At 39.7% G+C, this 19,253-nt stretch overlaps 1 protein-coding gene across 3 annotated transcripts in view; it reads left to right on the forward strand.

Moving 5' to 3' along the window:
* ntrk3b (neurotrophic tyrosine kinase, receptor, type 3b) overlaps positions 1-19,253 on the forward strand; it is a 229,631-nt gene that overhangs the window by 126,317 nt on the left and 84,061 nt on the right. The window contains exons 8-11 of one of the 3 annotated variants that reach the window (XM_086311146.1): positions 1,194-1,493; positions 2,073-2,087; positions 4,734-4,777; positions 7,046-7,148. In XM_086311146.1, the coding sequence (XP_086167272.1) occupies positions 1,194-1,493; positions 2,073-2,087; positions 4,734-4,777; positions 7,046-7,148 (462 nt within the window). The remainder of the gene's footprint in view (positions 1-1,193; positions 1,494-2,072; positions 2,088-4,733; positions 4,778-7,045; positions 7,149-19,253) is intronic. The other 2 variants (XM_086311226.1, XM_086311314.1) reach the window with 2 other exon arrangements.

Below are 19,253 nucleotides of genomic sequence, written 5' to 3' on the forward strand. Positions count from 1 at the left end.
TTTACAATTACAGCTGTGTTACGCTCAAATGCGTTTTTAGCTCTTCCAAAATCATCACTGGATGGCCAACCATCACAGAGATGCAGACAAAGTATTACTACGTGGATATAGATAAGACTCAGTCTCTCTTGGAACGGATCCATAGTGTTGACCTCAGTGTTGCACATGAAAAATAGCAGAAATGATTGTGTAAGAAATAAGAAAGAGAGAAAAGTTTCAACCCATGCCTACTTTCTCACCTTCGCACAGCTGGCCAGTCAAGACATGAAGTGGGTGTGAAAGCCAGATTGACCGCCTTAGAAAGCTACAAGAATTGACGCTATTTCTGACACCAGGAGAGTGTCGGGGTAGGGAATTTCTGGAACATGTTGACAATCTGACAAGCAGCTCTCTTTTGCAATCACTTTCTTTGATCGCAGTGACAAACTGCTCACTCTCGGTTGTGAAACTGCAGGTGGAGACTCACTGGTGAGGCTGAATGACCGCGTTAAATCATACCTGCAACCCTGATCTAATTGAATAAATAGGTTTATCAATGATATCACGAACGCGTGTGCGTATGAGCGGTGGAGGTGACAGAGAGGCACTGCCAGGTAATACTGACTGCCAAATATTTCCTTTTAATTCTGTAGTAGCAAAATTCACTCATTACGTAGACAAATCAGTGGGTGAATTGTTTATGAAATGTATCTGATGATATTAAAGTGACAAAGTGCCTCTCAGCTTGGCGGCATTGTTGATTCAGAGGTGTGTTGCTGCATGTCAGGAAAGAGGAGCTCTGTGCTTGTTTAAGCAGAGGAAATTTTTCAGTTTATATCAAGCCCGAAGAGACCTTCTATATATTTCGTTCTTCACCCAATCCAATGTACTTCTGCAACATGCAGCACCCAGTAAAAGGCTCATTGCCACTCCCAGGAAAGAAACCTGCCTGTAAATGTCATTGTTCCCCAGAACAAGCCTGCGCTGTTTGGTATGCTGCTGTATTTTTTTACGGTTATTCAGAGAATTAGTACAGGTTTTCACCACCCCAAGGGCTGTGGAAATTTCTCAGCACATAGGGCTTGTATTATGTCAAACACCAAACAGGCAGACTGATGAGGATTTTAATAAGCAAATAACTTTTGATCTGCTCCTTCATGTGTGAATGTGTAGGTATGCGTTCATTGTTTCAAATGTCTCCTTTCCCACTGCAGTTCCTCCAGTCATCCTGAGTCTGGCTGCGCCTGAGCAGCGGCTTGATACCTGCATTGAATTCACGGTTCGGGGTTACCCCCAGCCCCAGCTGCGCTGGTTCCACAAACAGAAGGAAATTATTAAAAATGACTACATCCGGACTGAAATGGACTTCTACCAGGACTATCTCGAGGGCTGTCTGACCTTCCAGAACCCAACTCACATCAACAATGGCAACTATACCCTGGAGGCCAGCAACGCTCTGGGAACGGTCACCAAGACGGTGTATGGTCACTTCCTCGAGAACCCCGATGAGCCAGGTGAATGGATAACAACTTTTTATAGACATTTCATTCTAGGTGGCAAGTGATGTGCATTTGGCAGCACTGATAGTGAACGCATGGGAAAAAGGCCTTTATACAAATGATAGTAGCGCTCAGTGTTTGTGCATTGCCTTTCTTCATTCCTCTGCATTTAAATAAGAATCAAAGAGGAAAGAATAAAATGCTGCCAAGTAACTCTCTGATTCCCATAAGAGCTGGCTCGGCCCACTTTTTGGGAGTGAGCATCACTGTTGGATTGCTTTTCTTTTTTAACTACCTGTTGTATGACTCACAGGTTGCGTCGCTGAAATTCTGTCGGGAGCATTTACTTTTTATTAAAATCTTCCTTCACAGGGCACAGGTTGCACGGTTGATCCCTGCTGGTTTTACAGCCGCCAGGGTTCATCCACAGTTCAGTCAGGTAGATTGTTCACTTGCGGTTCGTGCTGAGTTCACAGGGAGGGGGCCTAAGCCCACAAAGACTGGCAAATTTCTCCTTATGGTCAATATTGCAAGGTTAATACCTTGTGTCAATTTATTGACATAGCGTGACTTTTTCTGTCTTCTCTTTTGCAGACCTGGTGGAAGAAGGTGAGTGTGTCTATTTTCAAATGTAAGCCTGTCAAATTTTTGTTCAGCTTTGTTTTTTTCCTGTTTGTTTGGTAAATGTGCGCACACACACACACTACTTGTGTTTGACGAGCACAACTGACTCGGTAACAGTGGAGAAATTTGTTCACTTTGTGTTGCTATTCAGTTTTCTGATTGTGTTGTTAATGTCAGATGGCATTATCATCTTCCTTATTTAAATCATGGATCCCAGACAAAAAAAATCCAATTTCATTTTACATGGTTAATGATCACTCTATACACTAAACAAATACGTTATTCTTTACATACCCATGTCTTATGTTACTGTTAGTTGGGTCTCTAAACCAGGACAGCTGTCTCTCAGTGGTTCATGCCATCAAATTTCAGCAGACACTTCTCTGCCTTTTTTTATTACAGGAAATTGGGAATGTAGGAGAAAAACCAAAGCTTCCTCTGAAATATCAAATTTCCAAACATTACATGCACTGTCATAGTGAGTTTTTCTGCTCATTGGGGCCAGATTTACCACTTTATCAGTAGGAAATGCTGCAAAACTTATGAAAACAGAGTTAAAAGTCCAAAATCTATACCCTCCTTCACATTTTTCAAAGCTGTCCAGTGGACCGGATTGGAGTCTCTAGCAGGCTGATTCTGGCCCACAAGCCTTATGTTTGATAACCCTGTTCTAGACCTTTCCTCCCATAGTAGAAAACAGTTTGGGGCATGAAAACCAGAAAATAACAATAAAAACATTTGTAATAGGCACACTTCAGTAAGTAAAAAAAGGAGAGTCTTATAGATAATTCAGTTTTTAAAAAATAACCAGCAACAGTGTAAGCAGGTGAATTTCCAACCCTGTTAGCTGTTGATGTGCGATTGTTTGGGAAGCAGTGTAGTGTAAATGCAGTCATATTGCTGGAACAATGGTTTCGGCCCACTCTCGCTGCATCATAAATCTCCGATGTGCGATGTGCTGCCTGGCCTCAGGCTGTTGTGGCCGTCTCACTGTTAAACAAAGTGGGCTCGCCTGATCTCTGACCTTCATCAGCATCTTCTTCCATCTCCATATGAGGCCATTCTTTCTAATCAGGAATGTATTATAAAGCTGCAGCATGGCCAGAGATGGAGACGGATGGATGCTGACCCTGCGGCGAGCTGCATGAGGCAGGCGGCGACATCACGTTGCTATACATGCACACAGTCACGCAGCTTCTGGGAGTGAGGCAGGTGAGGGAGAGGTGTTTAGAGTGTGAAACATTATGGCAGCAGAGCGCGAGGGAGTTCAGCCATACAAGAGAGACTGACAGGCTGGCTGATACTAACAGTGATGAGGAGAGAGGAGGGCAGAGGGAGGAGAGGAGAGAGGGATGAAGGCTTGGAGGGAGATGGTAGTTAGGACACACACACTCGCACTTCAGTGTGTCTGAGCCAGTAGCAGCCAGTCTACCATGTGGCCATTAATTTGCCCACAATTACTCTCTGATGTCCTGGCTGGAAGCCTCAGACTAGAGCACAAGTTCATTTCATTTCATGGCTCTGTCTCATGACACTCTCTATGCCAAACTCTTGTGTGTATAGGTGCAACATCTAGTATTTAAACATGAAGAAATTAGTCCTGCTGACCGCGGATTTCTGCAGCTTGAGCTGAGTACAACAGAAAATTGACGTCCTGTGCAGCTATATAATTTTTGTGCCTTTTTCAGCTGATTTCATTTTACCTGATTTAATATTTGTCAGTCAATATTGTGTTACCTTCTTTTGATTTTTTTCTGCTTGTATAATTGTGTATAATTGCTAAGCAGCTTGTTGTAATTATTCTGTCTTTCGTATGTGCAAGCACGACCATGTCTTTGTTCAACTGTTCTAAAAACTCACAATGTCTTTTTGTTACTTTTTATGTGAGACTTGAGTCTGACTGGATGGCAAATTTCAGGCTTTGGTAGGAAACTTGTGACAGGTGTCAGATTTGAATATGCATTTGTTCCTCTACAGACTTTTAACTCAACACCACAAAATTTATATTAAAAAAAACCACACACACACTCTGGTCGCCGACATTGTCTCTAGCAATGTTTGATGGATCAAACAAGTGAAGGCGACACGCTTCATGCTTGTGTCAAAATGCTTCTAAAAGAAGGGCAAAGTCTGTTTATGTTTTGAGGCACAACATTTGTACACTATTTATTTCCAGCAGCTTATGTTAAACACACACACAAATGAGAAAACTGCAAATGGATATTTTCAGCTGGCAGTGAGACCCATCTGAAAACATTAATCACACCATTTGGCTTCATGGAGATACTGAAAATATGCTCTCAATTATATATACTAGAGAGCACATCAGGTCACCTAATTCGAGTCTGTTAGGCTGTGCTTTAACCCGTGTAAATGTTTCGCCTATTTAGTGTGATAACGGGTGCATAAACAGGTTCATGCAGTGGAATAACACCACTGCAGATTAGAAAAAAATGCTTATTCTTTTTTATCCGCTGTTTTGTACTTTTTTTCCCTGAGAATACACAGTATGAAGTGTAAAATCATTATACATATTTACTTTAAAAGGACTGTTGCAGTAAACTGCAGTCATTAGAGTGTTTTTTTCCTACCACAGCCACTGATGTCTGCTTTTGTGCTTCTGTGTTGCAGTTACGCCGCCACATCCAAGACCACCAGAAGAAGATACATTTGGGGTGAGTTTTCTCCTTAATGATGTTGATGAAACAGCTGCTAAAGATGGGGCCCCTGGTCTCAGCAGAAAGCTGATGTGTGTTTCAACACAAGCATAAACTACTTTTTATTTGTCAAAGACCCCTTGCAGGGCTATTTGCTTGCCTTGACATGCAGCGCTGAGCTTCAAAGGCTACAACACAGCAAACAATGTTACAGTCAGAGTTATATGTTTGGACTTTAATGATGCTGATGATGGTATCCTGCAGTGGATGATGCTGTTTTGAAATGTTATTTAACGTGGGGGATTTTGTACAGTTTCTGAAACCAGTGCTGGTGAGTTATTCCACTGGATTTCAATAATGTGCTTTTAATAGACTTTTTTAATAGCACACATGTTGACATGTGCTAGCAGAAACTCCAATAACATCAATAATGGCTGCTGTTATTGAGGTGGAAAGTTTCCGGGACTTGTACATCCATGCTTCCCTGTCATATCCTAATGGAAGCGACACACTGTTAGCGGTAATTATGCCCGTGCTTTTCCTACAATGGCCAGCTCAAATATCTGTAATCAAAAAAACCCTGCAGTAACATCACTGCGTCTCTGCTGCTACATCTGCTTGCTGCCAAATTTGCCACTGATGGTGTTTTAGAATTTTTGCTTAGGGAAAATTAATAAAACTAGAAAAATATGTGGTCCCTAGCTTTAGTCCTAATGTTACAGTTATAGCTTTACTACAGAGGCTGTTAAAAAAAACACATACCATCCACAGAAATACCCTCTGATTTTTTTTTTTTTTGCTCTACTTGCTTAAGTTGCTCTTTCATTAAATATAAATACAAGACAGAATTGCAATTCCTACAACTTTACAGCTATCAACAGTTTTGGTCACTGTAGATAGTTTCTTCTGTCATAACAACTACATGGGGGTGAAATTTGTTATAGCTCGCCCTTTCACATTTTAGTAATATTTTTTATTCAGATTATTGTCATTATTGTTCTTTTTAGTAATTTTCATTAAAGCTTGACGTTATGCATATTGATGATGAGACTACTTTGAGTGACAGGTGGGTGCCAACTAAGCCACTAGTTATAGGCAGCGCCTCCGCTAGTGTTTGTGGCGTTGCTCCCTTTACGAGTATTTGTATTGCATATTGTTGTCTGACAGACATAATGGCTTGGAACACAGTTAATTGTACTAAAAGCCCGTCTATGCTCCAGTTTTGATGAGTGAAATTACAGCATTCTCTTTGCATATTAATATGTACTAATTAGAATGTATCCGTGTGATGTACCCAGAAATACTATGGATGCACCAGGCTACCAAGCTTACCCATACTGGGCAATAGTTTATCATATCACTCTCACCTATGTGGTCACTTCTGGCCAAAGGGTTTCATAGCCAAACAGTGTTGCACACTGGCACACAGTTTCCGTACTTAAATTATCCAACAGTGTTCAGATAAATACATATTTATATGCAGTATAACATGAGTTTCATTTTGGTTCTGTGTCAGTGTCGCTATATACCTTTTGTCTACCTAATAACATTATATTGGATTCAACACAACTCTTTGTGGGATTATTTTGACTACAGATAACAGTGTTGGGCTACCTCAATATTGAAATTGCCATACAAAAACTACAGTATCTGTATGTGCATTTTAATTAACAAATTATTAAGTTTCAAAAATTCTAGTTCTGTTTAAAATGGCATAATATGAATAAACATGGATTAATTGACCTTGAGTTAAATTGCTTAACCAGACTGTAAACTGTGAGTAATGTCAGATTTTCACTGTAAAATACAAAATGCAATCATCAAACAATTACTTTTTTAAAAAAATGAAAGATCCAGAGCAGCAAAAATCAAATATTGTGTGTGGTTCTCATCATCACCTGTAGGTGACGATAAACCCATAAAAAGAAGTTGTGTGCTGCATTTTTAAACATCCTGGTTTATTCAGTTTAAATCAAAAATAACAGGTTTTGATGAGGAGGATAAGCAGGATTTTCCAAAGCAGCAGCAGTCACTTAGAGTCACATCATACAGTAAGTCTGGCTGTAGATGAGAATCGTATTTAAATTACATTCTGTCAACCAGAACACATCACAAACAGGACAGATTTTAACTTTCTTCCACACTGGTGTAATCTACAAGAAAGCAGTTGTCAAAATCTAGTCCCTTAAACTCTGCTTAAGGTGATCAGAAATTTGGAAGGGATTATGATGTGAACACATTCCTCTGATGGCTGCGTGAATCTGACACAGCATCTCATTTCTGCAGGTTTCCATTGCTGTGGGTTTGGCGGGCTTTGCTTGCGTCCTCCTCCTAGTCCTTTTTGTTCTCATCAACAAATACGGCCGGCGCTCCAAATTCGGTATGAAAGGTAAGTCTACACAGATAGTGAGACAAGCAGATCGTCAGGCAGACAGTTAGCTTTGTTTTTCGCCTTTCTGGCAGTTGCATCATTGTGCAGAATCCATTCCTCCAGCTAATCTTCTCTTCAGTATGTTTGTTCGCTAGAAAATGTACATGTGCGGCTACTGTAGAAGTCCTACTTTTTACTGCATGTTTACTGAACCACTGCTGCTCTTTAGTCATATCCTCAAGAGAACTCAATTAGAATAATAATGCTTTTTTGTCCCTTTGGAATCGGATATAAATTGTCTTTGTGACTGTTTTGTGTTGCTGTATGCAACATGTAACTGGGTGCTATCCATAAATGTCTGTGCACAAAGACAAATCAATATCTGTGCTAGAGGAGAGTACACTTGCCATCGTGATACTGTGCATAGGCCTTATACAAATAGGTGAAAAATTAAAAAACAAAAACAAACATGAATCGTCTTAATAAAGTGCTGCCAGAACAGCTTCAGTGCTTCTCCTGATTGAGCCTTCAGGACTATACTGGAGGGACTGAACATAATTCTTCTGAAAGGATATCCTCTCATTTGGTGTTTTGATGACAGTAGAGGAGAGAGCCGTCTAACACATGGTCCAGAATCTCCCACAGGAGTTCAGCTGGGTTGAGGTCTCGTGACAGGGAATGCTGTAGCGTATGAGTCACATCATTTTCATCAACAGCATTGTCATCCTGGAAAAGACCTCTCCCATTAGAATAGAAATGTTTCATCACCCTGAACAACTTTGTAATGACCCTTCCTTCTAACAAGACAAGTGGGCCCAGGGCATGCAACCAAAATGCCCCCATGGAAACCACCACAGGGCTCAAGCATTTGAGTTTTTCCCATAATTTGAGACCCGTCTGTATATTCGCTGCATGCTATGTAGGGCGATCACAGAAGGGATCATGAATTAATTAATGGACTTGGGGCTGTCGATCATGATGAGGAATTCAATAGGATTAATGTGGCTTTTGTGCATGCTGAGCTTTCACTTTGGTTCAGCTCCAGGTTTGCTTATCTCTTCAGCGTTGGCGTCGTAGAAGAGGAAAAAGGCGCCTTAGTGATGATCTAGGCGTATAGAGCAGTTCGGAGAGGAGAGGAGGGGGCGGCAGTGGCTCAGGTCCCGCTGGTCCAGGTTCAAGCGTTGACATGCCCAGGAGCCAACCACATCTCCTGACCAGTTTATGGGCTGAGCATTTGCATGTGTTTGGTGGTTTGTGGTGGGTTGTTTTTGTGGATGACTCAGAACAGACACAATTCCTGAGTCACTTTATGACAAGGTGTGCAGATTCTATATCCAGATTTTTTTCGTTTCTGTCAGCTTCTAGCACTTGTCCCTTTTCCTTCTTTAATCCAAATATTTTCTAATTGCATACAATCATGACCCGCACCTCAGACCATGCATGTTCTTCATATGCACTGTAAGTACAGTGTATAGTGTAAGTAGCATTAGCTACTTCCACCTTTTAATTAAGCACTTTACAGGATTAGAGTTCGTTACCTACCTCGGTAAAGAACTCTCTGCTGCAATTATTTGGAGGATGCCAATTATTGCACTGGCCTAAAGCTGGCTCTAATCAAGGATGAGTCTCAGAGTTAATGAGGCTTTATAGACATGTTTGTAATGTCATAGGGACTTTTTATTTTTATTTCTAGCTTTCCTAACAAATAGGTTTATGGAATAAAAGCAAAAGCAATAGTTTTTTTTTATGCAGCATGACAGCAGTTGGACCTTCTGCATTTGTCTATACGAGATAAGATTTCATTGACGCTACAGCTGCTTGTTAAAGAAGCTTCTGCTTTACTATAAGTTTCTCATGTCTTTATTCAGTAGGTGGAAATGTATTTTACACCCAGCAGACCTGTGTGATATTTATTTACGCCCCCAAGTATGAGTTGCTATTGTCATTTTTTATTTGATTCACAACTTAATATATGCAGCATCAGAAAATCAATATAAATCTGAGTGGAGAACTCACTGCCAGAGATCTGGTTTCCAATGTTACCTTTATTTTATACCTACTATCTATTGAAAGGAGAGGCAGTGCTTCATGTTGTTGTCAACACTTAGAGGTTAGTGTGTCTCGATGCTCAACTCTTTGCAAAAGGTTGCTCAAATTCAGTTTTAGTCCTTTCCAAGGAGAAGCGGAAAGGTAATTCTTGATGGGAAGGTACAACTTCAGCTCAGGGGTTGTTTTTTTTTCTTTAAATCACTAAGTGCCATGCAGTTCTCCATCAACACTTACTGCTTCATGCCTTATGTTAAGATTCCCCGCTTTGCTCCAAGACACATTTCTCAACAATTTCTGTTCAGACACTTGAAAAGCATTTCTCATAGATTTTTCTCTTGTCAGAATGTTTCCTAGAGTAATTTAAGTTTAGCTGCCTCATTCAAGATAACAAATAGTTTTATAAATGACTGTAATAGTGAGGGGAAAATGAGCACTTTGAAGCTTGAGCAAATCACCAAGTTGAACCATTAGCATTGCTGAAATATACTAGTCTCTTGCATAAATGTCAGCACCATGTAAGGATGTGTAGATGTCAGTTCCTGTACCTGGTACTGTGCTGTACCGTGCTCATTTGTTTGTTCTTATATTTACTTTCGTTTCACTTTAAAACATTAACTGGCTACCTGGTGGGGCAGGTAGGTGGACAAGGCGCAGTATTGTGGAAATATGTGTATGTGTATTTATGTAAGATATCTGAAAACACAGCAGGCGTGCAATGAAACAGTAGTTACCAGCTTTGCAGCCAATACTGCAGAGATAAGAGAAAATGTCTAGAGACAACCCAGTGCTGCTTTTCCACAGTGCCATTTGTAGATGATTCAGGATTCTGTTGCCTTGTCAGCATATTGGAGCCATAATGGAGATTCCCAGTCATCAACACATCACAGAAAGAGGACTAACAAAGCTGTAAAACTGACAAAAGCTCATAAACATTACAAGTGACATAGCAATGCCAGCCAAGTCTCTCTTATCAGCTTAGCTATGCAGTGTATTGATGAGGACTTCAGGGTTCAGCAGGTGAGTTTGATGATGTGCTTCAGCACCGAAAACATTCAAGGTCATGAGTGTGAATGCAATAGCAAAATTGTGCATATTTATTTTGCTACAGTCAGGAAGTGAGGAAAAACCGATGAAATATCTGTGGAAAAAAAGCTTTTGATAAAATAGCAGTGCAGCGCAACAGAGAAAAAAGCTTTTTGCCACCTGCATTTTTTTCCACAGTTAATTTGAGCATTCACTATAACTCCAACATATATATACGCAACGTTGATGTAGTTCAGTGGAAATAAGAGATACTACTATACTGTACGACTTAAAGATAGGTGATGTCAGTGTGGACTCTTTCAAGACGTCATGCTGCTTTGTAATAAAGCCCCTGATGTGACCACATTGTGTGTATTTTCCCCTCCCACACTTGTTCTGAAGAATCAGCTGGAAGGCTTGAAGAAGTCATTACCTTTGGATGGAGCCATAATGGATTTTAGCTCCACTAAATCACTGTGGCTCTTTTGGTAGTTGGAGTTTGATCACTGACCGTTTCTGGGCATCCAATAAAAAAGTTTATTTTTTTCCTTTTTATTTGTTTTGTGTGTGTGTGTGTGTGTGTGTGTGTGTGTGTGTGTGTGTGTGTGAACTGCAGTCAGTTGATTTGCTGGTATGTCAAGGTTTAACGCCAGATCAGTCCCCTGGCTGCCCTGCATTTACAGCTCTGACTGATACACAGCTGTTTGGTTTATGTGGTTGTAATCGTGGTTATATGAAAGATACTTTACACACGTGTGTGTGTGTGTGCGTGCGTGCATATCTACTCATACTGTAGATAACCTGTTGCTTTAATCAATATGTTGTCAACTCACCTCCCAGCTAAAACATCTTGCAGCCTAAGCATCAGCCTCATCTTTCAAATTGTGACTCACACCAGTGGGCTTTGAAGTGTCTTTCACGCAGATTTTTGTCAGCAGGGAATCAATAATGCTTCTTTAGAAAAAGACACTCAGCATGTCAGTAATAAGTATTGAGCTCCCCTGTCATCTTTTCTTATGTTCTGGGGGGAATTACCCCACCCCTGCTGCTGGAAATGCAGCCAATATACAACAAAATGTATATCATTTTGTCACCTTCCCAGTCTTTTCAATAAAACCTTGTGAGTCGTAAAGGAGGAATGCAGTAGACTGGCCCTGTTAAACTGGCTGCAGAACCATGAAACTTTGCAAATTAAACTCAAGTAAAAATATTTTTGCATCTAACATTGATCCCAGTAGTTAAACCTGGGTTGGGGATTCGTTAACAAGGTTAAAAATTCTAAAAATCCATTATTGTGAATAGCCTTCATATGCTCCTTCTTGTGTTCTCACTCAAATTTTTTGTCGTCATTACAACATATCCAGTTTTGAATTTTCTAAATCAAGTAGATTCAAGCCAATTCCGAGGGTCCCGGCGGACTTTGGGAATCGATGCCTCATTCTGCTGCACATATCCGAGCTCATCCACAATAGCTGCTGGCAGTTGCTATGTGTTTACACAATGAGAAAATGATACAGGCACTATTTCTGGCCGCATTTCACTACAGAGTTTTGATTGGAAATATACAGTGAAGGAACAAACATGTCAGGGGAAAGTGACAAATGATGAGTGAGGTGTTTATACATCAGCACTGCAGAGACTAATGTTTCATAATAAACTATGAGAAACTTGTTCAGTCTGCTATTTTTAGTTTATCACCTACAGTGCACTCACATAGCTTTATATACACCTTTTTGTTATTTGTCATATCGACAGAACAAAGTGATTTTCGTTTTGTTTACCACTCACAACCATCTTGTTTTCCTGTTTCACCTTACAGGTTCAAAATTTCTACTACAACACAGTCACTTTATGCTTTTATTTAGTTTTTATTGTACAGTAACTTTTATTTTTAGCAATTAGGTCCATTTGATGTTGGGCATCTCTGTCGCGCTGACCTAGTAGGTGTGGCTGTTATTCCTCTTTTCCTCCTCCTGCCCTCTACCTGTTCGGTGCTGCTGCTTACCCATGGCCGCTGATTAGACCTTGGGTGCAATCAACAACTAAGCACGGCCTGGTGTGCGCCGCCCTGCCAGGTGAGCCACATTAGAGCAATCAAGGGTGGGCGTGCCGAGTAAACCTTTAAATGCATGCAGCAGTCATTTGACCCGGGTGCAACATACTGAGAGGACGGCAAACAAAGCACTTTTCCACTGTGAGGAAGACTTTGAACAAGACAGGCTATCGGTAAGCTCTTGAGTTCACATTTTGCTTTTGCAGATGTATCTGGGACTATGGAAGCTCAGTTGTGCAAATGTTTTACGCTTAGGGAAATAGTTGCTGCATTTAAGTTTAATTATATTGACAAAAATGAATGTTTAAGTTTGAATAAATTGTTTGTGCAGTTAGTGTTCCCACATATTTATGTTAATTAATATTAAAAATAGTTACCCCAAATCCTTGGGTGGATCGTAAAACTAGTGAATAAATGTTTGGTTTTGATTTAAAGAAAATAATTCTTTGTAAAGAAAATCCTTAGTTAAAGTCTATTAAAATGTTTGTGAACTCTAAAATGTATACTTTAAAATACAATTGTTTATAAAAAAGTGTTAATGCAAAGAAGACACATTTTGTATATTTAAGAACCACAGTTAAATTAACACAGTTAACCACATGGTAAATGGCTTTACTGAAGTGTATTTTGTTATTTCATCTGTCTTCTGTGTAATGCATGTAATTTATCTGAATGGTTAATGGAATGTTCTTTTTTGTGTTGAAAGGTTTTTTACCTGCTGCTACCTACCAGCTATCAAACTAGTTGGTCTAAATAAAGTTGAGTGAAATTCAAAGTCTGGTCTTTTTCAAGTGTGGACACCTCACAGTCAGAGGAACACTTGACAATCTCAATTTAACACTTAACATACTAGAGCATATAGTATATTTAAATTTTAGGAAAAGCTTCATTATTATTATTATTATTATTATTATTATTATTATTATTATTGTAATTTAATTGAAACATGTAGACTTCAGTTATTCTATATTGATTATACATAAATTATATCCAAGATATAAATGGAGTCTGAAGGAAGAGTGAAGAGATACACAATCCAAGGTGCTTAAGGTCCAGTCTGAAGTTTCTGTAGTCTGTGACAATTTGAGGTGCCATCTGCTGGTGTTGTTGGTGGTGGGTCCGCTGTGTTTTATCAAGCCCAGAGTCAACAGAGCTATCTCACAGGAGAGGCAGGTTTGGATGCTTCATGCAGATTTACTTTTCCAACAGGACTTAGCACCTGCCCACCGCGCCTAAACTACTACCTAATGGTTTGCTCACTATATCATTACTGTGCATGACTAGCCAGGCAACTCGTCTGGCCTTAACCCTACAGAGAATCTATGGGCTATTGTCAAAGCGAAGATGAGACACACCTGATCCAAAACACCACTGTGAACACAACCTGGGCTTCAACACCTCAGGAGTATCAGAATGTGATTGCCTTCGTGTCACAAAACTGATGCAGTAACTGCCAGTAAAGAAGCCCCAATCAAGTATTAACTATGTGAAATGAATACTTTTAAGAAGCTAGAGTTTCTATGCTGCAAATCCTTTTTGAAATATCCTAATCAGAGATACTGAACTTTACATTTTTATTAGCTATAATCCAAAGCAAAAATATTTGCCTTTATAGTTGAGGAATAGATTTATCTGAAAGTTTACCTTTTGAATAAAAAAAATACAATATTCAGATTCTTTACTGGTATATTGCACATTTAGTAAAAAGCAAAGAAGTTTGAGAAACACAGCAGCTTTAAAGCACTATAGGTACACATCAACACCCTGGTTAAGAAAGCCCGTCAGCGTCTCTTCTTCCTCAGAAGACTTAGAGACTTCCATCTGCCACTGAAGGTGCTCAAGAACTTCTACTCCTGCACCATCGAGAGCGTCCTGACGTCAAACATCTGCACCTGGTTTGGGAACAGCACCAAGCAGGACAGACGAGATCTGCAAAGGGTGGTGCGCTCGGCAGAACGCATCATTCAATCAGAGCTCCCTGACCTGCTGTCCATCTACACCAAGCGGTGCAAGTCCAAAGCTAGGAAGATTATGATGGACCTCTCCCATCCCAACAATGGACTCTTCTCACTGTTGAGGTCTGGGAAGCGCTTCCGCTCCCTTAAGGCCAAAACAGAGAGAATGAAGAGGAGCTTCTTCCCCCAGGCTATTCGGGCCCTGAACCAGGTGTAGGACTGGACTCTCCCAAACACGTCACTATAAGACTGGACTCTCACACACGTCACCACACGCACCACCACACATTTCCTATAATCCTATAATTCCTAAAATTTATAATCCTTATCTTTATAATCTCTTCTGCTATTTGCACATTCTTTACTGTAAATTCCTAAGTTAATTTGTAAATTTTTGTAGTAAATTGTAAATATTGTAAAACTTTTCTTCTGTCATTTAATGGTCGGGCATTGTACAGCTACAAGCATTTCACCCCCATGTCATACTGTGTATGGTTGTGTGTGTGTGTGACAAATAAAATTTGAATTTGAAAGGTACGTGCACCAGTACTAGTTTATGTTGCTGAACTTGTAGACTTTTCTCTGTCCATAATTCAACAAAGTAACCTTGAAGCCATGAATTCACACTGCTCTGGCCCCTTGTCGTGGTCATCAGAAACATTGAGAAGTTGATTTTGGCTTTTGCAAATTCTATGTAAATAACCTTTGGTTTGCACTGGACCTGGTTTGACGCCCAGAGTTGCAGCGTATTGGCAGCACCATCTTAGATTGAAGTGATCAGGAGCAACTTCGGTTTCCGTTTCTTGGCTAAGTGCATTTCAGCACATAGTGAGGCTGGAGCTTGAATAGGGATTGAACATCCTGCAATTAGTGGACAGCTAGATCTATTACTCGAGCCATGATTGCCTTCACATAGGTGTGGCATAAATGGCGCTAACAAGGAAGGTAAATTAAATTTACTATACAGTGACAGCATCCTGTTAGGGTCTTATTAATGTAACTCCCTAACCACAAACACAGTGGAGCTACGTGTGTGGGGAAGGTCACTGTCTATTCCTTTCACAGAAGCTGCAAAGGTTCAAGACAGAGGCTCAGGAGAGCAGCAGGCAAGCTAACCATCAATCATGGCTGTCAATCATTGCAATCATCAACCACTGGCTTCAGCCTCCAGCTATGGAAGATGCCACTTGGTATAGATACTAAAACGAGACTTGAATATGTAACTATAGTTGTGTGAATTGTGACTGTCAGATGTTATGTCGAGACATCAAAATGATCAGTGGTGTGGGTGGTCAGGGATGGGATGTTGCTGATGTTGGCTGTCAGGAAATGTTTTTTCTGAATCTGTGAAGCATGCATATTCTAAAAAAATCATGGTGTTAATTTGACCTCCACAAACTGGATGAATTCCAGGTCACACCATACATCAGCATGACTGACCCGCCAATTCACTCCCCCGCTGGCATGCTGTCATGCTGAGCTTAATGTTTCAGTTTGCACACCTTACTTTACTCTGCTGCTCTTCTTTCTGTTTTAAGGAGCGTGTTAACTCCTTCCTTTCTCTCTTACACCCACACTTTATCGTGATGACAACGTATGTTCCTGGCAACTAATTTGCTAGTTGCTTAAACAAGAGAAAAAATGAGACTAGTCGACTTGTCTAAAGGACAAAAAACCCTCCGAAATCTTTTAAAACTGAGACTTTAAATAGATGAAATTAAACATAAAATGCAATCAAATTAATATTTGTGTGTATTTTATGAACTATATAAAACCGTCAGTAATGTTTTAAATGATGCAAGACTGTGCTGCACTTTCCACTGTTTATAATGTTGCAAATGCACACGGTGTCAGATTAGTTTGCAGAGTTTTCCTAACATTAGCAACAGCTCCAGAGAACATGTATGCGGTTGTATATTAATATAAGAAGAATAATGCATTCAGAACATTTCTGGCACCAACTAGCAAAGGCAGCAACATGTGAACGTTTAGTCGACTAGTCATGCATATTCCTAACGACAACTGGACTGAAGACTTCATGTGTATATTTAATTTTAGCCTATTTTACAAATGCATTTATCAGTGATTTACGGTCATGCTGCTGATGTTATGAAAGCGTCCAGTGCTTGGGCACAGTTAGTGATCACACCAGATGCTAGTTATCCTCAAATTCTCAGCCATGCCTGAACATGACACACAGAGATCACAGCAGTCAAAAGAGCTGGACTTGGTAAACTCTGAGAGATATTTTATTTTGGTTGCATGAGATTATTTGCTCTTTTCTAAAGCTTGTGGGATCATATTGATTTTTTAAACTGCCTCCAAAATGAATGTTTTGGGTTCAGACATTCAGACAAAACAAGCAATAAATCTCTTGGAAACTGTGATTTCTCACAGTTTACTGATATTTGTTTAGCCAGAGGTTCATTGATAAGTTGACAAAGTGACTCCGATCTAGAGTAAAAGCAGGTGGTAATTACAGAATTTTTGGTTTTGGTTTTTAGTAACTGTCCTCTTTCATTCAAAGTTATATGATTAACACAAGGCCAGCCACTTAAGACGAGCAACATACTACAGTTTCTGGATAAACTACCTCTGTTAATATAAAGCTATTGTAAATGATGTCCTAAACGAATGACTGTCCCATCAATGCTGAAAAAACAAGACGTCCGAGTGACATGAAGCATAACTAGTGGGAACGGGCAGCTTGCTGCCTCTGAATCAGTCAGTAACAGTCTCCGCATGTAAGCAAATTTAACTGTTCAGTTAGCACTGCTACTCACAGTGTTCAGATAGTATTTCAGTCATTATCTCATTGTGGAAACTAAACCTGTGACATTTTTCAGACTTTTTACCCGTCCGCTCTCTAAACAGTTTTCAGGGTTTTTAGATGGGCAGATAGACAAGTACATAAATCACAGAGACGCCCGCGAACTCACTGACTTGCATACCGACACTGAAGTACACACATTCACACACAAACCATACCCCGCGGCCTGCCAGCCTCTGTGATCCACACGTGTGTGTCAGGGTGACTTACCCTCCTCTCCGCTACATTACCTGAACCAGGCCTGGGGATGATCAACCCACCCACCCACACACACACACACACACACACATAGATAGAGAAGTATTTACTGCATCACTGCCTCACTCGGCCTCCAGTGACCAGATTGAGCTCTGCTGCTAAGCACTGAGACATGCCCGTCTAAAGACAGATAGACACTCTGTGTGTCTGTGAGGAAAACAACTTTCAATTAAAAGTTCTTTACTTGTCTTCCTAAACATTAAAGGGACTTAAATGGACCATTTTTCTTTCAAATTTAATGAACAGCACTGCAAAGTAGCTACATACATTTACTCCAGCAAACTTTATTCCTGCATTTGCTTTGTAGTTTCAATCTTCTCTTAATTTCAGAGGGATTTTTTTTCTTTAGTCCATTTCATGGCCAGCTATTCATCAGATAAAAATTTAAAGAGATTAAAATCTTTTACATAGAGAGATCAAATGTTTCATCACTTTAATACACAAGTCAAATCTGATAATGTGTGATCATATAAATATACTAACAAACTTACACTAACAAAAAAAACATTTTTTTGTTAATGTATTTGTTGAAGTATCACACTAATGGAACTATAAGGTTAAAAAAAAAACACCATGCTGTATGGATAAGTTTACAAACAATTACGGGAAAATGATTTTCAATATTAATTATGTAACTTGGCTTATTTCATGTTTAGTGTTGGAAGCTAATATTAGAAATCAATAGAATGTGCATGGAGTCACTTTAATTAAAGGTCAGAAAATAGAGCAAGGGCAATCATATAAATATATTGCGACCATAATCAATGAAAAACTGAATTTTGATGAGAATTGCAAATCGGTCTACAAAGGGTCACCAGCTCCTTTACTGCCTTAGGAAACTTGTTCTTTCCCACACTGACCGTTTGTCTGTTTTATCTTTTTGTTTAGTGGAGTGGTTCGGTCAGACCTCTATCACAGAGAAAAACTCACGAAATCAGATACTGGGATGGTCCAGTCATCTGATAGGTGAGTCACAGTCCTGTTTAGCCTCCCTGTACTCTAAACAGGTACAAAGGTTTATTCATTCTTAATTATGGTTCCCATCCTCTACGGGGTCAATTTCAGCTTCTTCCTCGGGATGGAGGTTTCTAGTTCCAAGATGCAGAAGAAAGTGTTATAAAAAACAGCTTTGTTCCTGCTGCCGTCACTAAACTTAATAAGAACTGCTTTTTGATTTGATTCATCTTATCTAATTACCAAATATGTGTCGTCGCGTTTAAATAGGTGTGTGTGTGTGTTTTGTAAAGGGATGCCAAATGCAATCCTTTCTCTGTAAAGCAAATTTACCTACGCGTATAAAATAAAGAAACCTTGAACCTTAAGTTTAAAACATTTTAAACGATTTTAACCTTTATGTATGCTACTCCCAGCAGGTCTCAACACCAACTTCCATAAACTGATGGATGCAGCTGAAGGGCTTTTACACAGGGCTTTTGCAGCTGGAGAATCCCATATTTTAGGGGCTAAATCACTATTTACAGGTTGATTTAGTTTGTCCATGGTTGCTGTACATCTGAAAACCACTTTGGACCCCTGCCTCTACCCAAGCATATCATTTCAGGCTCCTTCTGACTAAATCACTGTCACGTCTATTGTCAATTATGCTGGCTCCGTTCTGTGCTCAGATCTTTCTTCTCTTTTTCCTGCAATATGATACCCAAGTGAAAGAGAGGATAGAAAGCCCCTAAAACAGAGCAATACTGTCAAATATAAATTACTGCAGATGGAAATGACAATATTTTTGTTATTTATTCTTTGTGTCTGTTGTACACGTTGCATTGGAAATGTTTTTGCAGATTGACTATAGTAGCAAGTATAAGCAGTGTGAAATCCATAGGAACAGTTTCTGTGCATATCTTCCATCTTCATTTAGGTTTTCACATTTAAGACATCAAGTCACATATAAAAAGAAACCTCAGCATCATCTACCAAACACAATGAAACGGATCACTAAC

This window comes from Aulonocara sp. 'chitande type north' Nkhata Bay, linkage group LG1 (genome assembly GCF_057382095.1).
Source record: "Aulonocara sp. 'chitande type north' Nkhata Bay isolate Kocher_YH1m ecotype deep benthic linkage group LG1, A_spYH_male_GT1.1, whole genome shotgun sequence".
In the NCBI taxonomy this organism is placed as follows: domain Eukaryota; kingdom Metazoa; phylum Chordata; class Actinopteri; order Cichliformes; family Cichlidae; genus Aulonocara; species Aulonocara sp. 'chitande type north' Nkhata Bay.